The 25,487-nt window shown below is 53.4% G+C and overlaps 1 protein-coding gene across 4 annotated transcripts in view; it reads right to left on the minus strand.

Moving 5' to 3' along the window:
* The window catches only part of ADCY3 (adenylate cyclase 3), a 93,148-nt gene extending 69,295 nt beyond the window's left edge, over positions 1-23,853 (minus strand). For 3 of the 4 annotated variants that reach the window (XM_077176452.1, XM_077176451.1, XM_077176455.1), the window contains exons 1-2: positions 22,035-23,850; positions 9,206-9,355 (exon numbers count right to left, since the gene is read on the minus strand). In XM_077176452.1, coding sequence (XP_077032567.1) covers positions 9,206-9,355; positions 22,035-22,721 — 837 coding nt within the window. In that variant the 5' untranslated portion in view covers positions 22,722-23,850. Of the gene's footprint in view, positions 1-9,205; positions 9,356-22,034 lie in introns of all 4 variants that reach the window. The other variant, XM_077176453.1, reaches the window with a different exon arrangement.
* Between the last annotated feature and the right edge of the window lie 1,634 nt (positions 23,854-25,487).

Consider the following 25,487-nt stretch of genomic DNA (forward strand, 5'->3'; position numbering starts at 1 on the left):
AGGCTTTTTATGGAATTTTTGGGGATGGAAAAGGGGAGTCCCAAATTCCCAGGGAATTCCCAAAATTCCTTCCCGGAGATGACTCAGGGGTGGGATTGAAGATCCACGGATCCCAACCCAAACCATCCCGGGATTCTGGGATCCAGGAGGCTCAGGATCCATCCCCAGGGATTTTTATGGGATTTTTGGGGATGGAAAAGGGGAGTCCCAAATTCCCAGGGAATTCCCAAAATTCCTTTTGGATCAGGATCCATGCCAAAGGCTTTTTATGGAATTTTTGGGGATGGAAAAGGGAAGGGAGACCCTTCCTGGAGTCCCGAATTCCCAGGGAATTCCCAAAATTCCTTCCCGGAGAGGACTCAGGGGTGGGAAGGGGATGGGATTGAAGGTCCATGGATCCCAACCCAAACCATTCCAGGATTCTGGGATGCAGGATGCTCAGGATCCATCCCCAGGGATTTTTATGGAATTTTTGGGGATGGAAAAGGGAATTCCCAAAATTCCTTCCCGGAGAGGAGTCGGGGGTTGGAATGTGGGATGGGGTTGAAAGTCCATGGATCCCAACCCAAACCATTCCGGGATCCAGGATGCACAGGATCCATCCCGAGGGATTTTTGTTTTTATGGGATTTTTGGGGAATGGGAAAGGGAAGTGGAGTCCCGAATTCCCAGGGAATTCCCAAAATTCCTTTTGGATCAGGATCCATGCCAAAGGCTTTTTATGGAATTTTTGGGGATGGAAAAGGGGAGTCCCGAATTCCCAGGGAATTCCCAAAATTCCTTCCCGGAGAGGAGTCAGGGGTGGGATTGAAGCTCCGTGGATCCCATCCCAAACCATCCCGGGATTCTGGGATCCAGGAGGCTCAGGATCCATCCTGAGGGATTTTTATGGGATTTTTGGGGGTGGAAAAGGGGAGTCCCGAATTCCCAGGGAATTCCCAAAATTCCTTTTGGATCAGGATCCATGCCAAAGGCTTTTTATGGGATTTTTGGGGATGGAAAAGGGGAGTCCCAAATTCCCAGGGAATTCCTAAAATTCTTTCCCAGAGAGGATTTTGGGGTTGGAATGTGGGATGGGGTTGAAGATCCATGGATCCCATCCCAAACCATTCCGGGGTTCTGGGATCCAGGGCACTTAAGATCCATCCCAAGGGATTTTTGTTTTTATGGGATTTTTGGGAGTCCCGAATTCCCAAAATTCCTTCCCGGAGAGGAGTCGGGGGTTGGAATGTGGGATGGGATTGAGGGTCCATGGATCCCTTCCCAAACTATTCCGGGATTCTGGGATCCAGGACGCTCTGGATCCATCCGCAGGGATTTTTATGGGATTTTTGGGGATGGAAAAGGGGAGTCCCAAATTCCCAGGGATTTTTATGGAATTTTTGGGGAAGTGGAGTCCTGAATTCCCAAATTTCTTTCCCGGAGAGGAGTCAGGGGTTGGAATGTGGGATGGGATTGAGGCTCCACGGATCCCATCCCAAACCATTCCGGGATTCTGGGATCCAGGAGGCTCAGGATCCATCCTGAGGGATTTTTATGGAATTTTTGGGGATGGAAAAGGGAAGGGAGATCCCCGAGATTCCCAGGGAAATCCCAAAATTCCTTCCCGGAGAGGAGTCAGGGGTTGGAATGTGGGATGGGGTTGAAGCTCCATGGATCCCAACCCAAACCATTCCGGGATTCTGGGATCCAGGACACTCAGGATCCATGCCAAAGGCTTTTTTATGGAATTTTTGGGGATGGAAAAGGGAAGGGAGACCCTTCCTGGAGTCCCGAATTCCCAGGGAATTCCCAGAATTCCTTCCCAGAGAGGATCGTGGATGGGGATGGATCCAACGCCAGGCTGGGAATGGAGGGAATTCCCTGGGAAAAAGGGGGAAATGGGATTTGGGAAGGGATTCCCGGGCTGGGCTGGAATTCCCAGAGAATCCCTGGGAGTGCCCAAGGAAAATCCCGGAGCCGTCTGGGATTGTGGGGATGGAACGGGATGGGGTTGAAGCTCCGTGGATCCCGTCCCAAACCATTCCAGGATCCTGGAATTCTCAGGATTCTCAGGATTCCGGGACACGGAGCCTGGAGCGACCCCGGGATCCGCACCGGGGTCCCCAAGGATCCCTGAGAGCTTCCCCAGGGAGAAAACCGGGATTGAAATATTCCAATATTCCCGCCGGGATCCATCCCTGGGAACTGCACCCAGCCCCACAGCCCACAGCCCAGATCCCAGATCCCAGATCCCAGATCCCAAATCCCAGATCCCAAATCCCAAATCCCACAACCCAAATCCAACATCCCACATCCCAAATCCCAAATCCCAGATCCCAAATCCCACACCCCCAATCCCAGATCCAGATCCCACAACTCAGATCCAACATCCCACGTCCCAAATTCCACATCCTGGATTCCAAAGCTCACATCCCACATCCCAAATCCCAAATCCCAAATCCCACACCCAGGGGTGAATCAGGGATGGATCAGGGATCGATGTCCCTGGATCAGGGATGCGATCAGGGATGGATCAGGGATCAGTATCAATGGATCAGGAATGGATCAGGGATCAATAATAATGGATCAGGGATGGATCAGGGATGGATCATGGATCAATATCCCTGGATCAGGGATCAATATCCTTGATCAGGGATGGATCAGGGATGGATCAGGGATCGATGTCCCTGGATCGGGGATGGATCGGGGATGGATCAGGGATGGATATCCCTGGATCAGGAACGGATCAGGGATGGATGTCCCTGGATCGGGGATGGATCAGGGATGGATCAGGGATGGATCAGGAATGGATGAGTAATCCATATCCCTGGATCAGGGATCAATATCCCTTGATCAGGGATGGATCAGGGATGGATCAGGGATCGATATTCCTGGATCATGGGACAGATCAGGGATGGATCAGGGATGGATCAGGGATGGATCAGGGATGGATCAGGGGTGGATCGGGGATGGATCAGGGATGGATCAGGGATCAATATCTCTGGATCAGGGATGGATATCCCTGGATTGGGGATGATCGGGGATGGATCAGTGATCCATATCCCTGGATCAGGGATCAATATCCCTGAATCACGGATGGATCAGGGATGGATCAGGGATGGATTAGGGATGGATCAGGGATCAATATCCCTGGATCAGGGATGCGATCAGGGATGGATCAGTGATCCATATCCTTGGATCAGGGATCAATATCCCTGGATTGAGGATGGATCAGGGATCGATATTCCTGGATCAGGGATGGATATCCCTGGATCATGGATTGATATCCCTGGATCAGGGACAGATCAGTGATCCCTATCCCTGGATCAGGGATCAATATCCCTGGATTGAGGATGGATCAGGGATGGATCAGGGATGGATTGGGGCTGGATCAGGGATCAATATCCCTGGATCGGGGATGGATCAGGGATGGATCAGGGATGGATATCCCTGGATCATGGGACAGATCAGGGATCGATATTCCTGGATCAGGGATCAATATCTCTGGACCAGGGATGGATCAGGGATGCATATCCCTGGATCAGGGATGAATCAGGGATGGATCAGGGATGGATATCCCTGGATCGGGGATGGATCAGGGATGGATCAGGGATGGATCAGGGATCAATATTCCTGGATCATGGGACAGATCAGGGATCGATATCCATGGATCAGGGATGGATTGGGGCTGGATCGGGGCTGGATCAGGGATGGATTTCCCTGGATCAGGGATGGATTTCCCTGGATCAGGGATGATTTCCCTGTATCGGGGCCGTTTCTGCAGCTGGAGCAGGGCCGGGCCCGCCCAGCTCCGTGTGGAATTTCCCTGGGGCGCACGGAGCTCGGCTAACGAGGCCCAGGATCCCCCGGGAACCCTGCGGGGAACCCTGCGGGGAACAGCAGAGCGCGGCAGAGCCGTCACCGCAGCAACGGACCCGCCGCCCTGTCCCAACTCCCAGGAGGAGATTCCCAAGGAACGGCCCCGTGTCCCTGCCCCCGTTCCTAAGGAACGGCCCCGTGTCCCTGTCCCCATTCCCAAGGAGGAGATTCCCAAGGAACGGCCCCGTGTCCCTGTCCCCATTCCCAAGGAGGAGATTCCCAAGGAACGGCCCCGTGTCCCTGTCCCCGTTCCCAGGAGGGGATTCCCAAGAACGGCCCCGCGTCCCTGCCCCCATTCCCAGGAGAGGATTCTCATGGAAAGGCTCCGTGTCCCTGTCCCCATTCCCAGGAGGAGATTCCCAAGGAATGGCCCCATGTCCCTGTCCCCATTCCCAAGGAGGAGATTCCCAAGGAACGGCCCCGTGTCCCTGCCCCCGTTCCCAAGGAACAGCCCCGTGTCCCTGTCCCCGTTCCCAGGAGGAGATTCCCAAGGAACGGCCCCGCGTCCCTGTCCCCATTCCTGGAGATTCCCAAGGAATGGCCCAGTGTCCCTTTCTCCATTCCCAGGAGATTCCCAAGGAACGGCTCCGCATCCCTGTCCCCATTCCTGGAGAAGATTCCCATGGAACGGCACCATGTCCCTGTCCCCATTCCCAAGGAAAGACACTGTGTCCCTGTCCCCATTCCTGGAGATTCCTGTGTCCCTTTCCCCATTCCTAAGGAACATCTCCATGTCCCTGTCCCCATTCCCAAGGAACAGCCCCGTGTCCCTGTCCCCATTCCCAGGACATTCCCAAGGAATGGCTCCGTGTCCCTGTCCCCATTCCCAGGAGGAGATTCCCAAGGAACGGCTCCGTGTCCCTGTCCCCATTCCCAGGAGGAGATTCCCAAGGAACGGCTCCGTGTCCCTGTCCCCATTCCCAGGAGATTCCCGTGTCCCTGCCCCCGTTCCCAGGAGGAGATTCTCATGGAAAGGCTCCGTGTCCCTGTCCCCGTTCCTAAGGAACAGTCCCGTGTCCCTGCCCCCATTCCCAGGAGATTCTCAAGGAACGGCTCCGTGTCCCTGTCCCCATTCCCAAGGAGGAGATTCCCGTGTCCCTGTCCCCATTCCCAGGAGATTCTCAAGGAACGGCCCCGTGTCCCTGTCCCCATTCCCAGGAGAACATTCCCATGGAATGGCCCCGTGTCCCTGTCCCCATTCCCAAGGAACGGCCCCGCGTCCCTGTCCCCATTCCCAGGAGATTCCCAAGGAACAGCCCCACGTCCCTGCCCCCATTCCCAAGAGATTCCCAAGGAACAGCTCTGTGTCCTGTCCCCGTTCCCAAGGAATGGCCCCGCGTCCCTGCCCCCGTTCCCAGGACATTCCCAAGGAACGGCCCCGTGTCCCTGTCCCCATTCCCAAGGAACGGCTCCGTGTCCCTGTCCCCATTCCCAGGAGATTCCCATGGAAAGGCCCTGTGTCCCTGTCCCCATTCCTGGAGATTCCCATGTCCCTGTCCCCATTCCCATGGAAAGGCCCCGTGTCCCTGTCCCCATTCCCAAGGAACGGCTCCGCATCCCTGTCCCCATTCCCAGGAGATTCCCATGGAAAGGCCCTGTGTCCCTGTCCCCATTCCCAAGGAAAGGCTCCATGTCCCTGTCCCCATTCCCAGAAGATTCACAAGGAACAGCTCCGTGTCCCTGTCCCCATTCCCAAGGAAGAGCCCAGTGTCCTGTCCCCATTCCCAGGAGATTCCCGTGTCCCTGTTCCCATTCCCAGGAGATTCCCGTGTCCCTGTTCCCATTCCCAAGAAATGGCTCCGTGTCCCTGTCCCCATTCCCAGGAGATTCCCAAGAAATGGCTCCATCTCCCTGTCCCCATTCCCAAGGAGGAGATTCCTGTGTCCCTGTCCCCATTCTTGGATATTCCCGTGTCCCTGTCCCCATTCCCAAGGAACAGCCCCGTGTCCCTGCCCCCCTTTCCAGAAGGAGATTCCCAAGGAAAGGCCCCGTGTCCCTGTCCCTATTCCCAGGAGGAGATTCCCATGTCCCTGTCCCCATTCCTGGATATTCCAGTGTCCCTGTCCCCATTCCCAAGGAGGAGATTCCCAAGGAACGGCTCCGTGTCCCTGTCCCCATTCCTGGAGATTCCCGTGTCCCGGTCCCCATTCCCAAGGAGATTCCCAAGGAACAGCCCTGTGTCCCTGTCCCCATTCCCAGGAGGACATTCCTGTGTCCCTGTCCCCATTCCTAAGGAACGGCTCCATTTCCCTTTTCCCATTCCCAGGAGAAGATTCCCAAGGAATGTCTCCGCGTCCCTGTCCCCATTCCCAGGAGGAGATTCCCGTGTCCCTGTCCCCATTCCCAAGAAATGGCTCCATGTCCTTGTCCCCATTCCCAGGAGATTCCCAAGGAATGTTTCCATGTCCCTGTCCCCATTCCCAGGAGATTCCCAAGGAACGTCTCCGTGTCCCTGTCTCCATTCCCAAGGAACAGCCCCGTGTCCCCATCCCCATTCCCAAGGAACGTCTCCGTGTCCCTGTCCCCATTCCCAAGGAACGGCCCCGTGTCCCCGTCCCCATTCCCAAGGAACAGCCCCGTGTCCCTGTCTCCATTCCCAAGGAACAGCTCCGTGTCCCCATCCCCATTCCCAAGGAACGTCTCCGTGTCCCTGTCTCCATTCCCAAGGAACAGCCCCCTGTCCCTGTCCCCATTCCCAGGAGGAGATTCCCGTGTCCCTGTCCCCATTCCCAGGGGAACATTCCCAGTCCCTCCCAGCTCCCCAGTCCCTGCCTGGCTCAGCCCCTCGGATTTCCCGGATGGAATCTGCTCCAGAATCGATCTGGAATTCTGGGATCCGGTTCCCACCTCCCAGAACAATCCCAAGGTCCTGCCCAGAATCCCAGCCCCATTCCCGATCCCATTCCCATTCCCACCTGGCGCCCTGGTCCCACCTCCCACCACGATCCCAAAATCCCTCTGGGCATCCCGGGCCCATTCCTGATCCCATTCCTGATCCCATTCCTGATCCCATTCCTGATCCCATTCCTGGCCCATTCCTGATCCCATTCCTGATCCCATTCCCGGCCCCATTCCTGATCCCCTTCCCAGCCCCATTCCTGATCCCATTCCCGACCCCATTCCCGGCCCCATTCCTGATCCCATTCCCAGCCCCATTCCTGCTCCCATTCCCGGCCCCATTCCTGCTCCCATTCCCGGCCCCATTCCCGATCCCATTCCCAGCTGGCGCCCGGTTCCCAGCTCCCAGCACAATCCCAAAATCCCGCTGGCTATCCCAGCCCCATTCCCAATCCTCATAGCCCCATTCCCAATCCCAATTCCCAATCCCAATTCCTTGTCCCAATCCCATTCCCAATCCCAATTCCCCATCCCATTCCCATCCCAATCCCATGCTCGTTCCTGATCTCGTTCACATTCCCATTCCCATTTGCCTTTCTCAATCCCATCCCCATCCCTAATCCCATTCCCAATCCCATTCCCATCCCATTCCCAACCCATTTCCAATCCCGTTCCTGCTCCCGTTCCCAATCTCATTCTCAATCCCCAATCCCATTCCCATTCCCATTCCCATCCCATCCTCATTGGCATTCCCAAACCCATTCCAGTTCCTGATCTCCTTCCCAATCCCATCCCCAATCCCAATCCAATTCCAATCCCCATTTCCGCCTCCATTGCCGTTCCCAATTCCCACATTCCCGCATTCCCACATTCCCAAATCCCAGTTCCCATTGCCACCTGCTGCTGGCTCTGCTCCTCCAGGTTGAGTTTGACCTCAATCCCAATCCCAATCCCATCCCCAATTCCCATTTCCCATTTCCCATTCCCATTCCGATTTCCATCCCCATTCCCATTCCCATCCCCAATCCCATTCTCAATTCCCAGTTCCCAATTCCCATCTGCTGCTGGCTCTGCTCCTCCAGGTTGAGTTTGACCTCAATCCCAACCCCATTTCCCATTTCCCATTTCCCAATCCCATTCCCATTCCCATCCCCATTCCCAATCCCAATTCCCACATTCCCAATCCCCACCTGCCACCTGGCCCTGCACCTCCAGGTTGAGTTTGACCTCAATCCCATTCCCATTCCCATTTCCCATCCCCATTCCCATCCCCATTCCCACATTCCCAATCCCATTCCCAATTCCCACATTCCCAATTCCCACATTCCCAATCCCCACCTGCTCCTGGCTCTGCTCCTCCAGGTTGAGTTTCACCTCAACCCCATTCCCACATTCCCAATCCCAATTCCCAACCCCGTCCCCACCCCTGTCCCCATTGCCGTTCCCAATCCCAATCCCACATTCCTGCATTCCCAATTCCCAATTCCCAGTTCCCAATTCCCACCTGCTCCTGGCTCTGCTCCTCCAGGTTGAGTTTGACCTCAATCCCAATCCCAATCCCATCCCCATTTCCCATTTCCCAATTCCCAATTCCATTCCCATTTCCATCCCCATTCCCATTCCCATCCCCAATCCCATTCTCAATTCCCACTTCCCAATTCCCACCTGCTGCTGGCTCTGCTCCTCCAGGTTGAGTTTGACCTCAATCCCAATCCCATCCCCATTCCCACATTCCCACATTCCCAATCCCACATTCCCAATTCCTAATTCCCAATTCCCACATTCCCAATTCCCATCTGCTGCTGGCTCTGCTCCTCCAGGTTGAGTTTGACCTCAATCCCAATCCCAATCCCATCCCCATTTCCCATTTCCCAATTCCCAATTCCATTCCCATTTCCATCCCAATTCCCATCCCCATTCCTATCCCTAATCCCATCCCCAATCCCATCCCCATTCCCACATTACCAATCCCAATCCCAATCCCACATTCCCACATTCCCAATCCCAGTTCCCACATTCCCTCATTCCCACCTGCTCCTGGCTCTGCTCCTCCAGGTTGAGTTTGACCTCCATCCCAATCCCAATCCCAATCCCATTCCCATTTCCCATTCCCATTTCCCATTCCCCCAATCCCATCCCTATCCCCATTCCCATTCCCATTCCCATCCCCATCCCCATTCCCACATTCCCACATTCCCAATTCCCACCAGCTGCTGGCTCTGCTCCTGCAGGTTGAGTTTCACCTCAATCCCAATCCCATTTCCCATTCCCATTTCCCAATCCCATCCCCATTCCCACATTACCAAACCCATTCCCAATTCCCACATTCCCAATCCCCACCTGCCGCTGGCCCTGCACCTCCAGGTTGAGTTTGACCTCAATCCCAATCCCAATCCCATTCCCATCCCCATTCCCATCCCCATTCCCACATTCCCAATCCCACATCCCCAATCCCATTCCCAATTCCCAATTCCCAATTCCCGGCATTCCCAATTCCCAATCCCCACCTGCTGCTGGCTCTGCTCCTCCAGGTTGAGTTTGACCTCCAGCGACTGCCGCGCCTCCAGGAACGCCTTCCGGTGCTTCCGGTCGGCCATGACGTACGACATGGCGCCCACGGCCACCGCGCACGCGTACAGCGCCACGTTCGACAGCAGCTGGGGAGGGAAACCACCAAAATCTGGGAATTTGGGATATTTGGGATATTTGGGATATTCAGGATGGAACACCGGGATTTGGCAGGAACGGCTTCCGGTGCTTCCTGTCGGCCATGATGTAAAACATGGCGCCCGCCATCATGGCCGCCGCGCAGGCACGCGGCGCCGCGTTGGACAGCAGCTGGGGACGGGAACCACCAAAATTTGGGAATTTGGGATATTCGGGAATTTGGGATATTCGGGATGGAACACTGGGATTTGGCAGGAACGGCTTCCGGTGCTTCCTGTCAGCCATGATGTAAAACATGGCACCCTCCATCATGGCCGCCACGCAGTTGGACAGCAGCTGTGGGTAGGAATGGGCCCAGATTTGGGATATTTGGGATATTTGGGAATTTGGGATATTCAGGATGGAACACTGGGATTTGGCAGGAACGGCTTCCGGTGCCTCTGGTCGGCCATGATGTAAAACATGGCGCCCGCCATCATGGCCGCCGCGCAGTTGAACAGCAGCTGTGGGTAGGAATGGGCCCAGATTTGGGATATTTGGGATGTTTGGGATGTTTGGGATGTTTGGGATATTTGGGAATTTGGGATATTCAGGATGGAACACAGGGATTTGGCAGGAACGGCTTCCGGTGCCTCCTGTCGGCCATGACGTACAACACACATCATGGCGCCCGCCATCATGGCCACCGCACAGTTGGACAGCAGCTGTGGGGGGGAATGGGCCCAGATTTGGGATATTTGGGATATTTGGGATATTTGGGAATTTGGGATCATGGCAGGGAACACCGGGATTTGGCAGGAACGGCTTCCGGTCGGCCATGATGTAAAACATGGCGCCCGCCATCATGGCCGCCGCGCAGTTGGACGGCAGCTGTGGGTGGGAATGGGCCCAGATTTGGGATATTTGGGATATTTGGGATATTTGGGATCACGGCATGGAACACCGGGATTTGGCAGGAACGGATTCCGGTGCCTCCTGTCGGCCATGACACACGACACACAACATGGCGCCCGCCATCATGGCCGCCGCGCAGGCATGCGGCGCCGCGTTGGACAGCAGCTGGGGATGGGAACCACCAAAATCTGGGATATTTGGGATATTTGGGATATTCAGGATGGAACATTGGGATTTGGGAGGAACGGCTTCCGGTGCCTCCGGTCGGCCATGACGTACAACATGGCGCCCACCATCATGGCCGCCGCGCAGTTGGACAGCAGCTGTGGGGGGGAATGGGCCCAGATTTGGGATATTTGGGATATTTGGGATATTTGGGATCATGGCATGGAACACTGGGATTTGGCAGGAACGGCTTCTGGTGCCTCCTGTCGGCCATGACACACAACACACAACATGGCGCCCGCCATCATGGCCGCCGCGCAGTTGGACAGCAGCTGTGGGGGGGAATGGGCCCAGATTTGGGATGTTTGGGATGTTTGGGATATTTGGGAATTTGGGATCACGGCATGGAACACCGGGATTTGGCAGGAACGGCTTCCAGTGCTTCCTGTCGGCCATGACACACAACACACAACATGGCACCCGCCATCATGGCCGCCGCGCAAGCGTACATCGCCATGTTGGACAGCAGCTGGGGACGGGAATGGGCCCAGATTTGGGATATTTGGGATATTTGGGATATTCGGGAATTTGGGATCATGGCATGGAACACCGGGATTTGGCAGGAACGGCTTCCGGTGCCTCCTGTCAGCCATGACGTAAAACATGGCGCCCGCCATCATGGCCGCCGCGCAGGCGTGCAGCGCCACGTTGGACAGCAGCTGGGGACGGGAACCACCAAAATTTGGGAATTTGGGACACCCAGGATATTCGGGAATTTGGGATATTCAGGATGGAGCACTGGGATTTGGCAGGAACAGCTTCCGGTGCCCCCTGTCGGCCATGACACACAACATGGCGCCCGCCATCATGGCCGCCGCGCAGTTGGACAGCAGCTGTGGGTGGGAAACTACTGAAATCTGGGAATTTGGGATATTTGGGAGTTTGGGATCATGGGATGGAATGGGGGGGGGGTTTGGGATCAGGGAAATTCAGGCTGGAAGAGCGGAGATTTGGGATCGGGGGATGTTCGGGACAGAATGGCGGGAATTTGGGATCGGGGGATGTTTGGGATGGAATCGAGGGAATTTGGGATCGGGGATATTCGGGATAGAATGGCGGGAATTTGGGATCGGGGGATGTTTGGCATGGAAAAGTGGGAATCTGGGATCAGGGAATCTTCAGGGTGAAAGAGCGGGAATTTGGGATCGGGGGGATCTTTGGGATCAGGAATGGAGGGAATTCGGGATCACGGGATATTCGAGATGGAAGGGCAGGGATTTGGGATTGGGGAATTTTCGGGATGAAAGAGCGGGAATTTGGGATCGAGGGATCTTCGGGATAGAATGGCGGGAATTTGGGATCGGGGGATCTTCGGGATGGAATCGAGGGAATTCGGGATCGGGGATAATCGGGATGGAACAGCAGGGATTTGGGATCTCAGGATTTTTGGGATGGAATGGAGGGAGTTTGGGATCTCGGGATCAAACAGTGGGAATTTGGGATCATGGGATATTTGGGAAGGAAGAGCTGGAATTTGGATTCGTGGGACATTCGGAATGAAAGAGCAGGAATTTGGGATCCCAGGATCATCGGGATAAAAGAGCAGGAATTTGGGATCACAGGATTTTTGGGAATAGCGGGAATTCGGGATGAAAGAGCTGGAATTTGGGATCACAGGATTTTTGGGAATAGCGGGAATTCAGGATCACAGGATTTTTGGGAACAGCGGGAATTTGGGGTGAAAGAGCTGGAATTTGGGGACACCGGATCTCTGGGATGAAAGAGTGGGAATTTAGGATCTCAGGATTTTTGGGAACAAAAAGCTGGAATTTGGAATCATGGGATATTTGGAATGAAAGAGCAGGAATTTGGGATCACAGGATTTTTGGGAACAGCAGGAATTTGGGATCACGGGATCTCTGGGAAAAGAGAGTGGGAATTTGGAATCGTGGGATCTTCGGGAGAGAACAGTGGGAATTCAGGATCACAGCATCTTTGGGAAGAAAGAGCTGGAATTTGGAATCGTGGGATATTTGGAATGAAAGAGCAGGAATTTGGGATCACAGGATCATTGGGATAAAAGAACGGGAATTCGGGATCACAGGATTTTTGGGAACAGCGGGAATTTGGGATCACAGGATTTTTGGGAACAGCAGGAATTTGGGATCACAAGACCATTGGGATAAAAGAGCGGGAATTTGGGAACACAGCATTTTTGGGAACAGCGGGAATTTGAGATCGCGGGATCTTCAGGAAAAAAAAAACAGTGGGAATTTGGAATCGTGGGATCTTCGGGAAGAAAGAGCTGGAATTTGGAATCGTGGGATATTCGGAATGAAAGAGCAGGAATTTGGGATCACAGGATCATTGGGATAAAAGAACGGGAATTTGGGATATTCAGTATTTTTGGGATGGAGTGGAGGGAATTTGGGATCACAGGATTTTTGGGATGGAATGGAGGGAGTTTGGGATCTCGGGATCAAACAGCGGGAATTTGGGATCGTGGGATATTCAGGATCCAGCAGTGGGAACTTAGGATTGCAGGATATTCGGGATGGAAGGGCAGGAATTTGGGATCAGGGGATCTTCAGGATGGAACAGCCGGAATTTGGGATCGGGGGATCCTCAGGAATTTGGGTTCGGGGAATCTTTGGGATGGAACTGCAGGAATTTGTTATCATGGGATCTTTGGGAAGGAAGAGGAGGAATTTGGGATCACGGGATATTCGGGATGGAATAGCGGGAATCTGGGATCTCAGGATCAAACAGTGGGAATTTGGGATTGCAGGATATTCAGGATGGAAGGGCAGGAATTTGGGATCGGGGGATATTCGGGATGGAATGGCAGGAATTTGGGATCTCAGGATTTTTGGGATGGAGTGGAGGGAATTTGGGATCTCAGGATCAAACAGCGGGAATTTGGGATCGTGGGATATTCAGGATGAAAGAGCGGGAATTTGGGATCAGGGGATTTTTGGGAACAAACTGCAGGAATTTGGGATCACAGGATATTTGGGATCAGGGGATATTCGGGAACAAAGAGCAGGAATTTGGGACCAGGGGATATCTGGGATAAAACAGTGGGAATTTGGGATCACAGGACCACTGGGATAAAAGGGCGGGAATCTGGGATCACAGGATTTTAGGGAACAGCAGGAATTTGGGATGAAAGAGCTGGAATTTGGGAACACAGGATTTTTGGGAACAGCGGGAATTTGGGATCACAGGATTTTTGGGAACAGCGGGAATTTGGGGTGAAAGAGCTGGAATTTGGGGACACCGGATCTCTGGGATGAAAGAGTGGGAATTTGGGATCGTGGGATTTTTGGGAACAAAAAGCTGGAATTTGGATTCGTGGGATATTCGGAATGAAAGAGCAGGAATTTGGGATCACAGAACCATCGGGATAAATGAGCGGGAATTCGGGATCACAGGATTTTTGGGAACAGCGGGAATTTGGGATCACAGGATCTTCGGGAAAAAAAACAGTGGGAATTTGGGATCGTGGGATCTTTGGGAAGAGAGAGCGGGAATTCAGGATCGTGGGATCTTCGGAATGAAAGAGCAGGAATTTGGGATCCCAGGACCATTGGGATAAAAGAACGGGAATTTGGGATCACAGGATTTTTGGGATGGAATGGAGGGAGTTTGGGATCTCGGGATCAAACAGCGGGAATTTGGGATCGCGGGATATTCAGGATCCAGCAGTGGGAACTTAGGATTGCAGGATATTCGGGATGGAAGGGCAGGAATTTGGGATCGGGGGATATTTGGGATGAAAGAGCAGAAATTTGGGATCGAGGGATATTTGGGATGAAACAGTGGGAATTTGGGATCAAAGGATCTTAAGGATGAAATTGGGAATTTGGGATCAGTGGATCTTTGGGAAGGAAGAGGAGGAATTTGGGATCACAGGACCATTGGGATAAACGAGCGGGAATTTGGGATCACAGGATTTTTGGGAACAGCGGGAATTTGGGGTGAAAGAGCTGGAATTTGGGGACACCGGATCTCTGGGATGAAAGAGTGGGAATTTGGGATCACAGGATTTTTGGGAACAAAAAGCTAGAATTTGGAATCGTGGGATATTTGGAATGAAAGAGCTGGAATTTGGGATCACAGAACCATTGGGATGAAAGAGCTGGAATTTGGGATCACGGGATTTTTGGGAACAGTGGGAATTTGGGATCACGGGATCTTCGGGAAAAAAAAACAGTGGGAATTTGGGATTGTGGGATCTTCGGGAGAGAACAGTGGGAATTTGGGATCACGGGATCTTTGGGAAGAAAGAGCTGGAATTTGGATTCGTGGGATATTCGGAATGAAAGAGCAGGAATTTGGGATCCCAGGACCATTGGGATAAAAGAACGGGAATTTGGGATCACAGGATTTTTGGGATGGAGTGGAGGGAATTTGGGATCTCGGGATCAAACAGCGGGAATTTGGGATCATGGGATATTCAGGATGAAAGAGCGGGAATTTGGGACCAGGGGATATTTGGGATCATGGGATATTCGGGAAGGAAGAGCAGGAATTTGGGATCACAGGATCATTGGGATAAACAAGCAGGAATCTGGGATCACAGGATTTTTGGGAACAGCAGGAATTTGGGATGAAAGAGCAGGAATTTGGGAACACAGGATTTTTGGGAACAGCGGGAATTTGGGATCGCGGGATCTTCGGGAAAAAAAAACCAGTGGGAATTTGGGATCGTGGGATCTTTGGGAAGAGAGAGCTGGAATTTGGAATCGTGGGATATTCGGAATGAAAGAGCGGGAATTTGGGATCTCAGGATCATTGGGATAAAGGAGCGGGAATTTGGGATCACAGGATTTTTGGGAACAGCGGGAATTCGGGATCACAGGATTTTTGGGAACAGCGGGAATGTGGGATCACAGGATTTTTGGGAACAGCGGGAATTCGGGATCACAGGATTTTTGGGAACAGCGGGAATGTGGGATCACAGGATTTTTGGGAACAGCGGGAATTTGGGATCGTGGGATCTTCGGGAAAAAAAAAAACAGTGGGAATTTGGGATCGCGGGATCTTTGGGAAGAAAGAGCTGGAATTTGGAATCGTGGGATATTCGGGAAGGAAGAGCAGGAATTTGGGATCACAGGATTTTTGGGATAAAAGAGCGGGAATTCGGGATCGGGGGGATCTTCGGGATGCAATCGAGGGAATTTGGGATCGGGGGATCTTTGGGATGGAACAGCAGGGATTTGGGATCTCAGGATTTTTGGGATGGAGTAGAGGGAATTTGGGATCTCGGGATCAAACAGCGGGAATTTGGGATCGTGGGATATTCAGGATGAAAGAGGAGGAATTTGGGATCCCAGGATCATTGGGAAGAAAGAGCGGGAATTTGGGATCACAGGATTTTTGGGAACAGCAGGAATTTGGGATGAAAGAGCAGGAATTTGGAATCACAAGACCATTGGGATAAAAGAGCGGGAATTTGGGATCACAGGATTTTTGGGAACAGCGGGAATTTGGGATCACAGGATCATTGGGAACAGTGGGAATTTGGGATGAAAGAGCTGGAATTTGGGATCACAGGATTTTCGGGAACAGCGGGAATTTGGGATCGCGGGATCTTCGGGAGAGAACAGTGGGAATTCAGGATCACAGCATCTCTGGGAAGAAAGAGCTGGAATTTGGGATCGTGGGATATTCGGAATGAAAGAGCAGGAATTTGGGAATCCCGGGATCATTGGGAAGAAAGAGCGGGAATTTGGGAATCCCAGGATTTTTGGGAACAGCGGGAATTTGGGAATCCCGGGATTTTTGGGAAGAACGAGCGGGAATTTGGGATCACGAGACCTTCGGGAGGCACCATCAGGAATCTGGGATCGCGGAATCTCCGGGACGCATCCGGAGGAATCCCGGGAATCGCGGCCGGAAGGTTCCGGAAAAGCGCGGCCGGGCTCCGGATCCGGATCCCTGGGAACGGCCAAAAACCTGGGAGAGGCCCCGGCCCCGCCCACCGGGAACGCCCAGGGCAGGGGGTGGAGCCTGGGAGAGCCCACGGGATTGGTCCAGGCCCAGGGGGTGGAGCCCATCCTCGGGCGGGGTCCAGATCCCATGGATTGGGTCCTGATCCCATGGAATGGATCCTGATCCCATGGATTCCATCCTGACCCCCTGGATTGGGTCCTGATCCCATAGGGTGGGATCCTGATCCCATGGATTCCATCCTGACCCCATGGAATGGGTCCTGATCCCATGGAATGGATCCTGATCCCATGGATTCCATCCTGACCCCATGGATCGGGTCCTGATCCCATGGATTGGATCCTGATCCCATGGATTGGGTCCTGATCCCATGGATCGGGTCCTGATCCCTTGGTTTCAATCCTGACCCCATGGATTGGGATCTGATCCCATGGATTCGATCCTGATCCCCTGGATTCCGTCCTGATCCCATGGATTCCATCCTGACCCCATGGATTGGATCCTGATCCTATAGAGTGGGATCCCGATCCCATGGATTGGGATCTGATCCCATGGAATGGGTCCTGACCCCCTGGATTCCGTCCTGATCCCATAGGGTGGGATCCTGATCCCATGGATTCCATCCTGACCCCATGGATTGGGTCCTGATTCCATGGATTCCATCCTGATCCCATGGATCGGGTCCTGATCCCATGGATTGGATCCTGACCCCCTGGATTCCATCCTGATCCCATGGATTCCATCCTGACCCCATGGATTCCATCCTGACCCCATGGATTGGGTCCTGATCCCATGGATTCAATGCTGATCCCATGGATTGGGTCCTGATCCCATAGGGTGGGGTCCTGACCCCATGGATTGATCCAGGTCCATGGGATGCATCCCATCCTTGGGTTGGGTCCTGATCCCATGGATTGGAATGCTGAAAACCCCAGGAATGCTGAAAATCCCGGGAATGCTGAAAATCCCGGGAATGCTGAAAACCCCAGGAATCCTCTCACCCACCCCATTCCAGCTCATCCCAGAAAATCCCCCCTGATGTGTCCTGGGATCCAAAACACTTCCCAGATCCCAGATTTTGGGGGGATGGTCCTGATCCCAAATTCTGCGGGAAAAGCTCAAATCCCAAATTCCAAATCCTGCAGGAAAACCTCTGATCCCAAATCCCAAAATTCTGCAGGAAAAACTCCAGCATGGAGGAGATCCCAGATCCCAAATCCTGCGGGAAAAGCTCTGATCCCAAATCCCAAATTCTGCAGGAAAATCTCAAATCCCAGATCCCAAATTCTGCAGGAAAAGCACCGATCCTGAATCCCAAATATTCTGTGGGAAAACCTCTGATCCCAAATCCCAATTTCAGGAGGAAAAGCGCCAACATGGAGGAGATCCCAAATCCCAAATCCTGCGGGAAAAGCTCTGATCCCAAATCCCAAATTCTGCAGGAAAATCTCAAATCCCAGATCCCAAATTCTGCGGGAAAAGCACCGATCCCGAATCCCAAATATTCTGTGGGAAAACCTCTGATCCCAAATCCCAAATTCTGTGGGAAGTGCCCCAGCATGGAGGAGATCCCAGATCCCAAATCCTGCGGGAAAAGCTCTGATCCCAAATCCCAAATTCCACAGGGAAAGCTCCGGTCCTGAACCCCAAATCCTGCGGGAAAAGATCCGATCCCAGATCCCAAATCCTGTGGGAAAAGCTCCAATCCCAAATCCCAAATGTTCTGTGGGAAAAGCTCTGATCCCGATCCCAAATTCTGCGGGAAATGCTCCAATGTGGAGAAGATCCCAAATCCCAAATCCTGCGGGAAAAGCTCTGATCCCAAATCCCAAATATTTTGTGGGAAAAATTGTGATCCAGATCCCAAATTCAGGAGGAAAAGCGCCAACATGGAGAAGATCCCAAATCCCAAATCCTGTGGGAGAAGCTCCAATCCCAAATCCCAAATTCTGCAGGAAAATCTCAAATCCCAGATCCCAAATCCTGCAGGAAAAGCACCGATCCTGAATCCCAAATATTTTGTGGGAAAAGCTCTGATCCAGATCCCAAATTCTGTGGGAAGTGCCCCAACATGGGGAAGATCCCAAATCCCAAATCCTGCAGGAAAAGCACCGATCCCCAATCCCAAATTCTGCGGGAAAAACTCCGGTCCTGAATCCCAAATATTCTGTGGGAAAAGCGCCAACATGGGGAAGATCTTGGATCCTAAATCCTGTGGGAAAAGCTCTGATCCCAAATTCCAAATTCTCCGGGAAAACCTCTGATCCCAAACCCCAAATCCTGCGGGAAAAGCTCCAGTATAGAGGAGATCCCATACCCTAAATTCTGTGGGAAAAGCTCCAATCCCAGAGCCCAAATCCTGCGGGAAAAACTCCAATCCCAAACCCTAAATTCTGTGCAGAAAGCTCTGATCCCAGATCCCAAATTCTGCTGGAAAATCTCAAACCCCAGATCCCAAATCCCGCAGGAAAAGCTGCGATCCCGAATCCCAAATATTTTGTGGGAAAAGCTCTGATCCAGATCCCAAATTCTGTGGGAAATGCTCCAACATGGAGAAGATCTTGGATCCTAAATTTTCCGGGAAAAGCTCTGATCCCAAATCCCAAATTCCACAGGGAAAGCTCCGGTCCTGAACCCCAAATTCTGCAGGAAAAGCTCTGATCCCAGATCCCAAATCCTGCAGGAAAAACTGTGATCCCAAATCCCAAAATTCTGCAGGAAAAGTTCCAATCCCAGATCCCAAATCCTGCGGGAAAAGCTCCAGCCCAGAGGAGGAGATCCCATACCCTAAATCCTGTGGGAAAATCTTCAATCCCAGATCCCAAATCCTGTGGGAAAAGCTCTGATCCCAAATCCCAAATTCTGTGCGGAAAGCTCCGATCCCAGATCCCAAATCCCACAGGAAAAGCTGCAAATCCCAAAATTCTGCAGGAAAACCTCTGATCCCAAATCCCAAAATTCTGCAGGAAAAACTCCAGCATGAAGGAGATCTCAGATCCCAAATCCTGTGGGAGAAGCTCTGATCCCAAATCCCAAATTCTGTGGGAAAATCTCAAATCCCAAATCCCAAATTCTGTGGGAAGTGCCCCAACATGGAGAAGATCCCAAATCCCATATTCTCCAGGAAAAGCTCTGATCCCAAATCTCAAATTCTTCAGGAAAACCTCTGATCCCAGATCCCAAATCCCAAATCCTGTGGGAAAAGCTCTGACCCAAATCCCAAATTCTCCGGGAAAACCTCTGATCCCAAACCCCAAATCCTGCGGGAAAAGCTCCAACACTGAGGAGATCCCAGCTGGCAAATCCTGCAGGAAAAGCTCTGATCCCAAATCCCAAACCCTGGAAAAACTCCAATCCCATTCCCAGCGCATTCCCAGCCCCATTCCCGCACCTGCCTGGCCAGAACCCCTCAATCCATGGAATTCCCACCCCATTCCCAGTCCCCAGACCCTCTCCATTCCCATCCCTTTTCCCCAATTCCCTGCCCCATTCCCAGCATTCCCAACCCATTCCCTGACCAATTCCCTGACCAATTCCCACTCCCATTCCCAGTCCCCATTCCCTGTCCATTCCCATTCCATTCTCTTTCCATTCCCACCAACCCCAGCCCACTCCCAGCCCCATTCCCACACCTGCCTGTCCAGAACCCCTCAATCCAAGGAATTCCTGCCCCATTCCCAAATCATTCCTGTCCATTCCCATCCCTTTTCCACAATTCCCAGCCCCATTCCCGCCCCATTCCTGCTCCATTCCCTGTCCATTCCTCCATTCCCTGCCCCATTCCCGCACCTGCCTGGCCACCACCCCTCCATCCATGGAATTCCCGCCCCATTCCCGCCCCATTCCTGCCCCAGTCCCATTCCATTCCCATCCCATTCCTAAGTCATTCCCTGTCCATTCCCATCCCTTTTCCATCATTCCCACCCCATTCCCGCCCCATTCCCGCCCCATTCCTGCTCCATTCCCTGCCCATTCCTCCACTCCCAGCCCCATTCCCGCACCTGCCTGGCCAAAACCCCTCGATCCAAGGAATTCCCAGCCCCATTCCCGCCCCATTCCCGCACCTGCCTGGCCACCTCCCCTCGCTCCGCGTGTCCCGGCCCCTCTGGAAGTGGACGATGCCCAGGACAGCACCAGGATCCACGCCAGCCCCAAACCAGCCCCTGCCCCATTCCCTGCCCCATTCCCAGCATTCCCAACCCATTCCATGACCAATTCCCACCATTCCCACTCCCATTCCCAGTCCCCATTCCCAGTCCCCATTCTCCGTCCATTCCCATTCCATTCTCTTTCCATTCCCGCCATTCCCTGCCCCATTCCCAGCCCCATTCCCACACCTGCCTGGCCAGAACCCCTCGATCCATGGAATTCCCACCCCATTCCCGCCCCATTCCTGCCCTAGTCCCATTCCATTCCCATTCCATTCCCTCTCCATTCCCATCCCTTTTCCCCAATTCCCTGCCCCACTCCCACCATTCCCAACCCATTCCCTGACCAATCTCCACCATTCCCATTCCATTCCCTCTCCATTCCCACAATTCCCACACCATTCCCATTCCCATTCCTGCTCCATTCCCATCCCATTTCCACAATTCCCTGCCCCATTCCCAGCTCCATTCCCGCACCTGCCTGGCCACTTCCCCCCAATCTATGGAATTCCCACCCCATTCCTGCCCTAGTCCCATTCCATTCCCATCCCATTCCTTGTCCATTCATTCTCCTTTTCCATCATTCTCACCCCATTCCCAGCTCCATTCCCGCACCTGCCTGTCCAGAACCCCTCAATCCATGAATTCCCAGCCCATTCCCAAACCATTCCTTGTCCATTCCTTGTCCATTCCCACCCCTTTTCCACCATTCCCAGCCCCATTCCCGCACCTGTCTGGCCACCTCCCCTCGGCCCATGCAATTCCCAGCCCCATTCCCAGCCCCATTCCCGCACCTGCCTGAGCCCTCCATCCATGGAATTCCCGCTCCATTCCCACCATTCCCGCCCCATTCCCGCACCTGCCTGAGCCCTCGGTCCATGCAATTCCCAGCCCCATTCCCGCACCTGCCTGGCCACCTCCCCTCAATCCATGCAATTCCCAGCCCCATTCCCAGCCCCATTCCCGCACCTGCCTGGCCACCTCCCCTCGCTCCGCGTGTCCCGCTGCCCTCTGGAGGTGGACGATGCCCAGGACGAGCGCGTGCCCGCCGCAGGAGGCGGCCGCCAGCAGCAGGATCCGCGCCAGCCCCAAAACAGACCCTGCCCCATTCCCTGCCCCATTCCCAGCATTCCCAACCCATTCCCTGACCAATTTCCACCATTCCCACTTCCATTCCCAGTCTCCATTCCCACTCCATTCCCATCCCTTTTCCACAATTCCCTGCCCCATTCCCACCATTCCCAACCCATTCCCTGACCAATTTCCACCACTTCCACTCCATTCCCAGTCCCCATTCCCTGTCCATTCCCATCCCATTCCCATTCCCCATTCCCCCCATTCCCATTATTCCCATCCCTTTCTCAGTCCATTCCCATCCCATTTCCACCATTCCCACTCCCATTCCCAGCCCCATTCCCGCACCTGCCTGGCCACCTCCCCTCAATCCATGCAGTCCCAGCTCCATTCCCGCCCCATTCCCGCCCCATTCCCAGCCCCATTCCCGCACCTGCCTGGCCACCTCCCCTCGCTCCGCGTGTCCCGCTCCCCTCTGGAGGTGGACGATGCCCAGGACGAGCGCGTGCCCGCCGCAGGAGGCGGCCGCCAGCAGCAGGATCCGCGCCAGGCGCAGCGGCAGCGTCAGGAAGCAGGAGAAGGCGAAGAACGCCTGCCAGCCCGCCGTGTCCACGGCCTCCGGGAAACTCCGGCGGAATTCCAGCCCCAGCAACGCCCAGAGCTGCGCCACCGTCAGCGCCCACAGCCCGCAGGGCAGGAATTTCTGGCAGAAATCCTCGGGGAGCAGCCGCGATTTCAGCAGGAGGAAAATCGCCCCGTGCGCCACCAGCCCGGCCAGCGCCGCCAGCGCCGGGAAAAGTTTTTCCATGCGGGAAAAGCCGGCGCACATGCCCAGGATGTAGCAGTCGAAGAGGGCGGAGAAGACGACGAGGACCAGCAGGGTTTCGTGGCGCTGGCGGCGGAAATAAGTCTGGTAGAGCTTTTCCAAGGATTCCGGAGAGAAGGAGAAGCGCCGGGAATGCGGCAGGCACGGGCAGGGGCCGCCCCAGGGGCCCTGCGGGGCCGGCGAGTCCCGGGACCGGCGGAGATTCCCGTCGGGATCCGATGGGAAACTCAGGGAATAATCGGCCGAGTACTCGGCCGAGAATTCGGGCTCGGAGAAGGCGCGGGTCCTGGGCATGGTGGGCGCCAGGGATTGGAATTTTGGGATTCCCGGGGTTTTTTTTGGGGTTTTTTTCCAGAGGGAAGCGCGGGGATGCTCAGCGCAGCAGCGTCACCGGCGGCATCGCCGCCCTGCGGGGCCTGGGCGATTCTGGGGCGGCTTCGGTCGCCCCGGGGAAAATCCCAGGATCGGGAATTTTGGAGGCCGGGATTCCCGGCTGAGTCCTGGAATTCCTTCCCGGCCGAATCCCGGATTTTTCCCGGCCGAATCCCGGCCAAATCCCGGCCGAATCCCGGATTTTTCCCGGCCGAATCCCAAAATCCTTCCCCGGTTCCTGCCTCGCCGGTTCCCGGCTGATTCCCGAAATTCCTTCCCGGTTTTCCCCGGCTGATTCCCGAAATTCCTTCCCGGTTTTCCCCGGCTGATTCCCGAATTTCCTTCCCAGCCACTTCCCGGATTTTTCCCGGCCGAATCCCGGCTCCTTCCCCGCCGATTCCCGGATTTTTCCCCGATTATTCCCAGTCCTTTCCCGGCCGAATCCCGAAATTCCTTCCCGGCTCCTTCCCCGCCGATTCCCGGATTTTTCCCGGATTTTTCCCGGTCCTTTCCCGGCCGATTCCCGAAATTCCTTCCCGGCCAATTCCCGGCTCCTTCCCGGCCGAATCCCGAAATTCCTTCCCGTGCGATTCCCGGATTTTCTTCCCGGTTCCTTCCCGGTCAATTCCCGGATTTTTCCCGGTCCTTTCCCGGCTGATTCCCGAATTTCCTTCCCGGCCGAATCTCGGCTCCTTCCCCGCCGATTCCCGGATTTTTTTCCCGGGTTATTCCCGGTTCCTTCCCCGCCGATTCCCGGATTTTTTTCCCGGTTTTTTTCCCGGTTTTTTTCCCGTTTTTTTCCCGTTTTTTTCCCGGCTCCTGGGGCCGGTTCCCAGCTGCTTTTCCAGGCGCTTTTTCCCAGCTTTCCCAGCTCTGCCCCAGAGATGTCGCGATGCCTGCCCTGCTCCTCCTTCCCGACGGGAGCCGCAAAAACCGGGCCCGAAAAAACCGGGAAAAATCGGGAAAAAACGCAAAAAAAACCGGGAAAAATGATAAAAAATAAGAATATGAGGGGCGGGAGGCGATCCCGGCGGCGCTTCCCGGTTCCCGCATCCTTTTCCCGGTGCGGGGTTCGGCGGGGCTCGGGTGCGGTGGGAAAAGCTCGGGGTGGAAAAACGGGAAGGGATTGGCCGGGATGCAGGCGGGGCCGGCCCCGGAACCCTCGGAGCGCCGGGATGGGGGAAAACAACTAAAAAAAACCAAAAAAAATAAAATAAAATAAAAAAAAAAAACAAAAAACCAAACCAACCAAACACCCCCCCCCAAAAAAAAAAAAAACAAAACCCAAAAAAACCCCCCAAAAAACGCAAAGAAAACCAAAAAACCCCCCCCAAAAAAACTAAACGCCCCCCAAAAAAACCCCAAAAAAAACCCCCCAAAAAAACCCAAAGAAAACCCAAAAAAAAACCCCCAAAAAACCCCCCCAAAAAAACCCCCCAAAAACCCCCAAAAAACCCAAAAGAAACCCCCAAAAAAACCCCAAAAAAACCCCCAAAAAACCCCCCCAAAAAACCCCCAAAAAACCCCCCAAAAAACCCCCAAAAAACCCAAAAGAAACCCCCAAAAAACCCCAAAAAAACCCCCCCCAAAAACCCCAAAAAAACCCCAAAAAACCCAAAAAAACCCCCAAACCCCCCCAAAAAAAACAAAAAAAACCCAAAGAACACAAAAAAAACCCCAAAAAACCCCAAAAACCCCCCAAAAAACCCCAAAAAAACCCAAAGAAAACCAAAAAACCCCCCCCAAAAAACCCAAAAAAAACCCAAAAAACCCCCCAAAAACCCAAAAGAAACCCCCCAAAAAACCCCAAAAAACCCCCCCAAAAAACCAAAAAAAAAAAAAAACCCAAATAAAATCAAAACCCCCCCAAAAAAACCCCAAAAACCCAAAAAAACCCCCAAAAAACCCCCCCCAAAAAACCCAAAAAAACCCCCAAAAACCCCCCCAAAAAACCCCAAAAAACCCCAAGAAAACCAAAACCCCCCCCAAAAAAACCCCAAAAAACCCCAAAAAACCCCAAAAAAAACCCAAAGAAAACCCCCCCAAAAAAAAAACCCAAAAAACCCAACCTCCCCCAAAAAACCCCAAAAAAAAAACCAAAAAACCCCCCAAAAAACCCCCCAAAAAACCCAAAAAAACCCCCCCCAAAAAACCCCAAACCCCCCCCAAAAAAACCCAAAAAAACCCCAAAAAAACCCCCAAAAAACCCCCAAAAAACCCAAAAGAAACCCCCAAAAAAACCCCAAAAAAACCCCCAAAAAACCCCCCCAAAAAACCCCAAAAAAACCCCAAAAAGACCCAAAGAAAACCAACCCCCCCCAAAAAAACCAAAAAAAAACCCCCCCAAAAAAACCAAAAAACCCAAAAAAACCCCCCAACCCCCCCCAAAAAAAAACAAAAAAACCCAAAGAAAACAAAAAAAACCCCCAAAAAAACCCAAAAAACCCCAAAAAAACCCCAAAAAAACCCAAAGAAAACCAAACCCCCCCAAAAAAACCAAAAAACCGCCAAAAAAACCCCCCAAAAACCCAAAAGAAACCCCCCAAAAAACCCAAAAAAAACCCCAAAAAACCCCCCAAAAAAACCAAAAAACCCAAATAAAACCGAAAAAAACCCCCCAAAAAAACCCCCCAAAAAAACCCAAAAAACCAAAAAAAACCCCCAAAAAACCCAAAGAAAACCAAAAAA

Source organism: Agelaius phoeniceus, chromosome 3 (assembly GCF_051311805.1).
Source record: "Agelaius phoeniceus isolate bAgePho1 chromosome 3, bAgePho1.hap1, whole genome shotgun sequence".
In the NCBI taxonomy this organism is placed as follows: Eukaryota; Metazoa; Chordata; class Aves; order Passeriformes; family Icteridae; genus Agelaius; species Agelaius phoeniceus.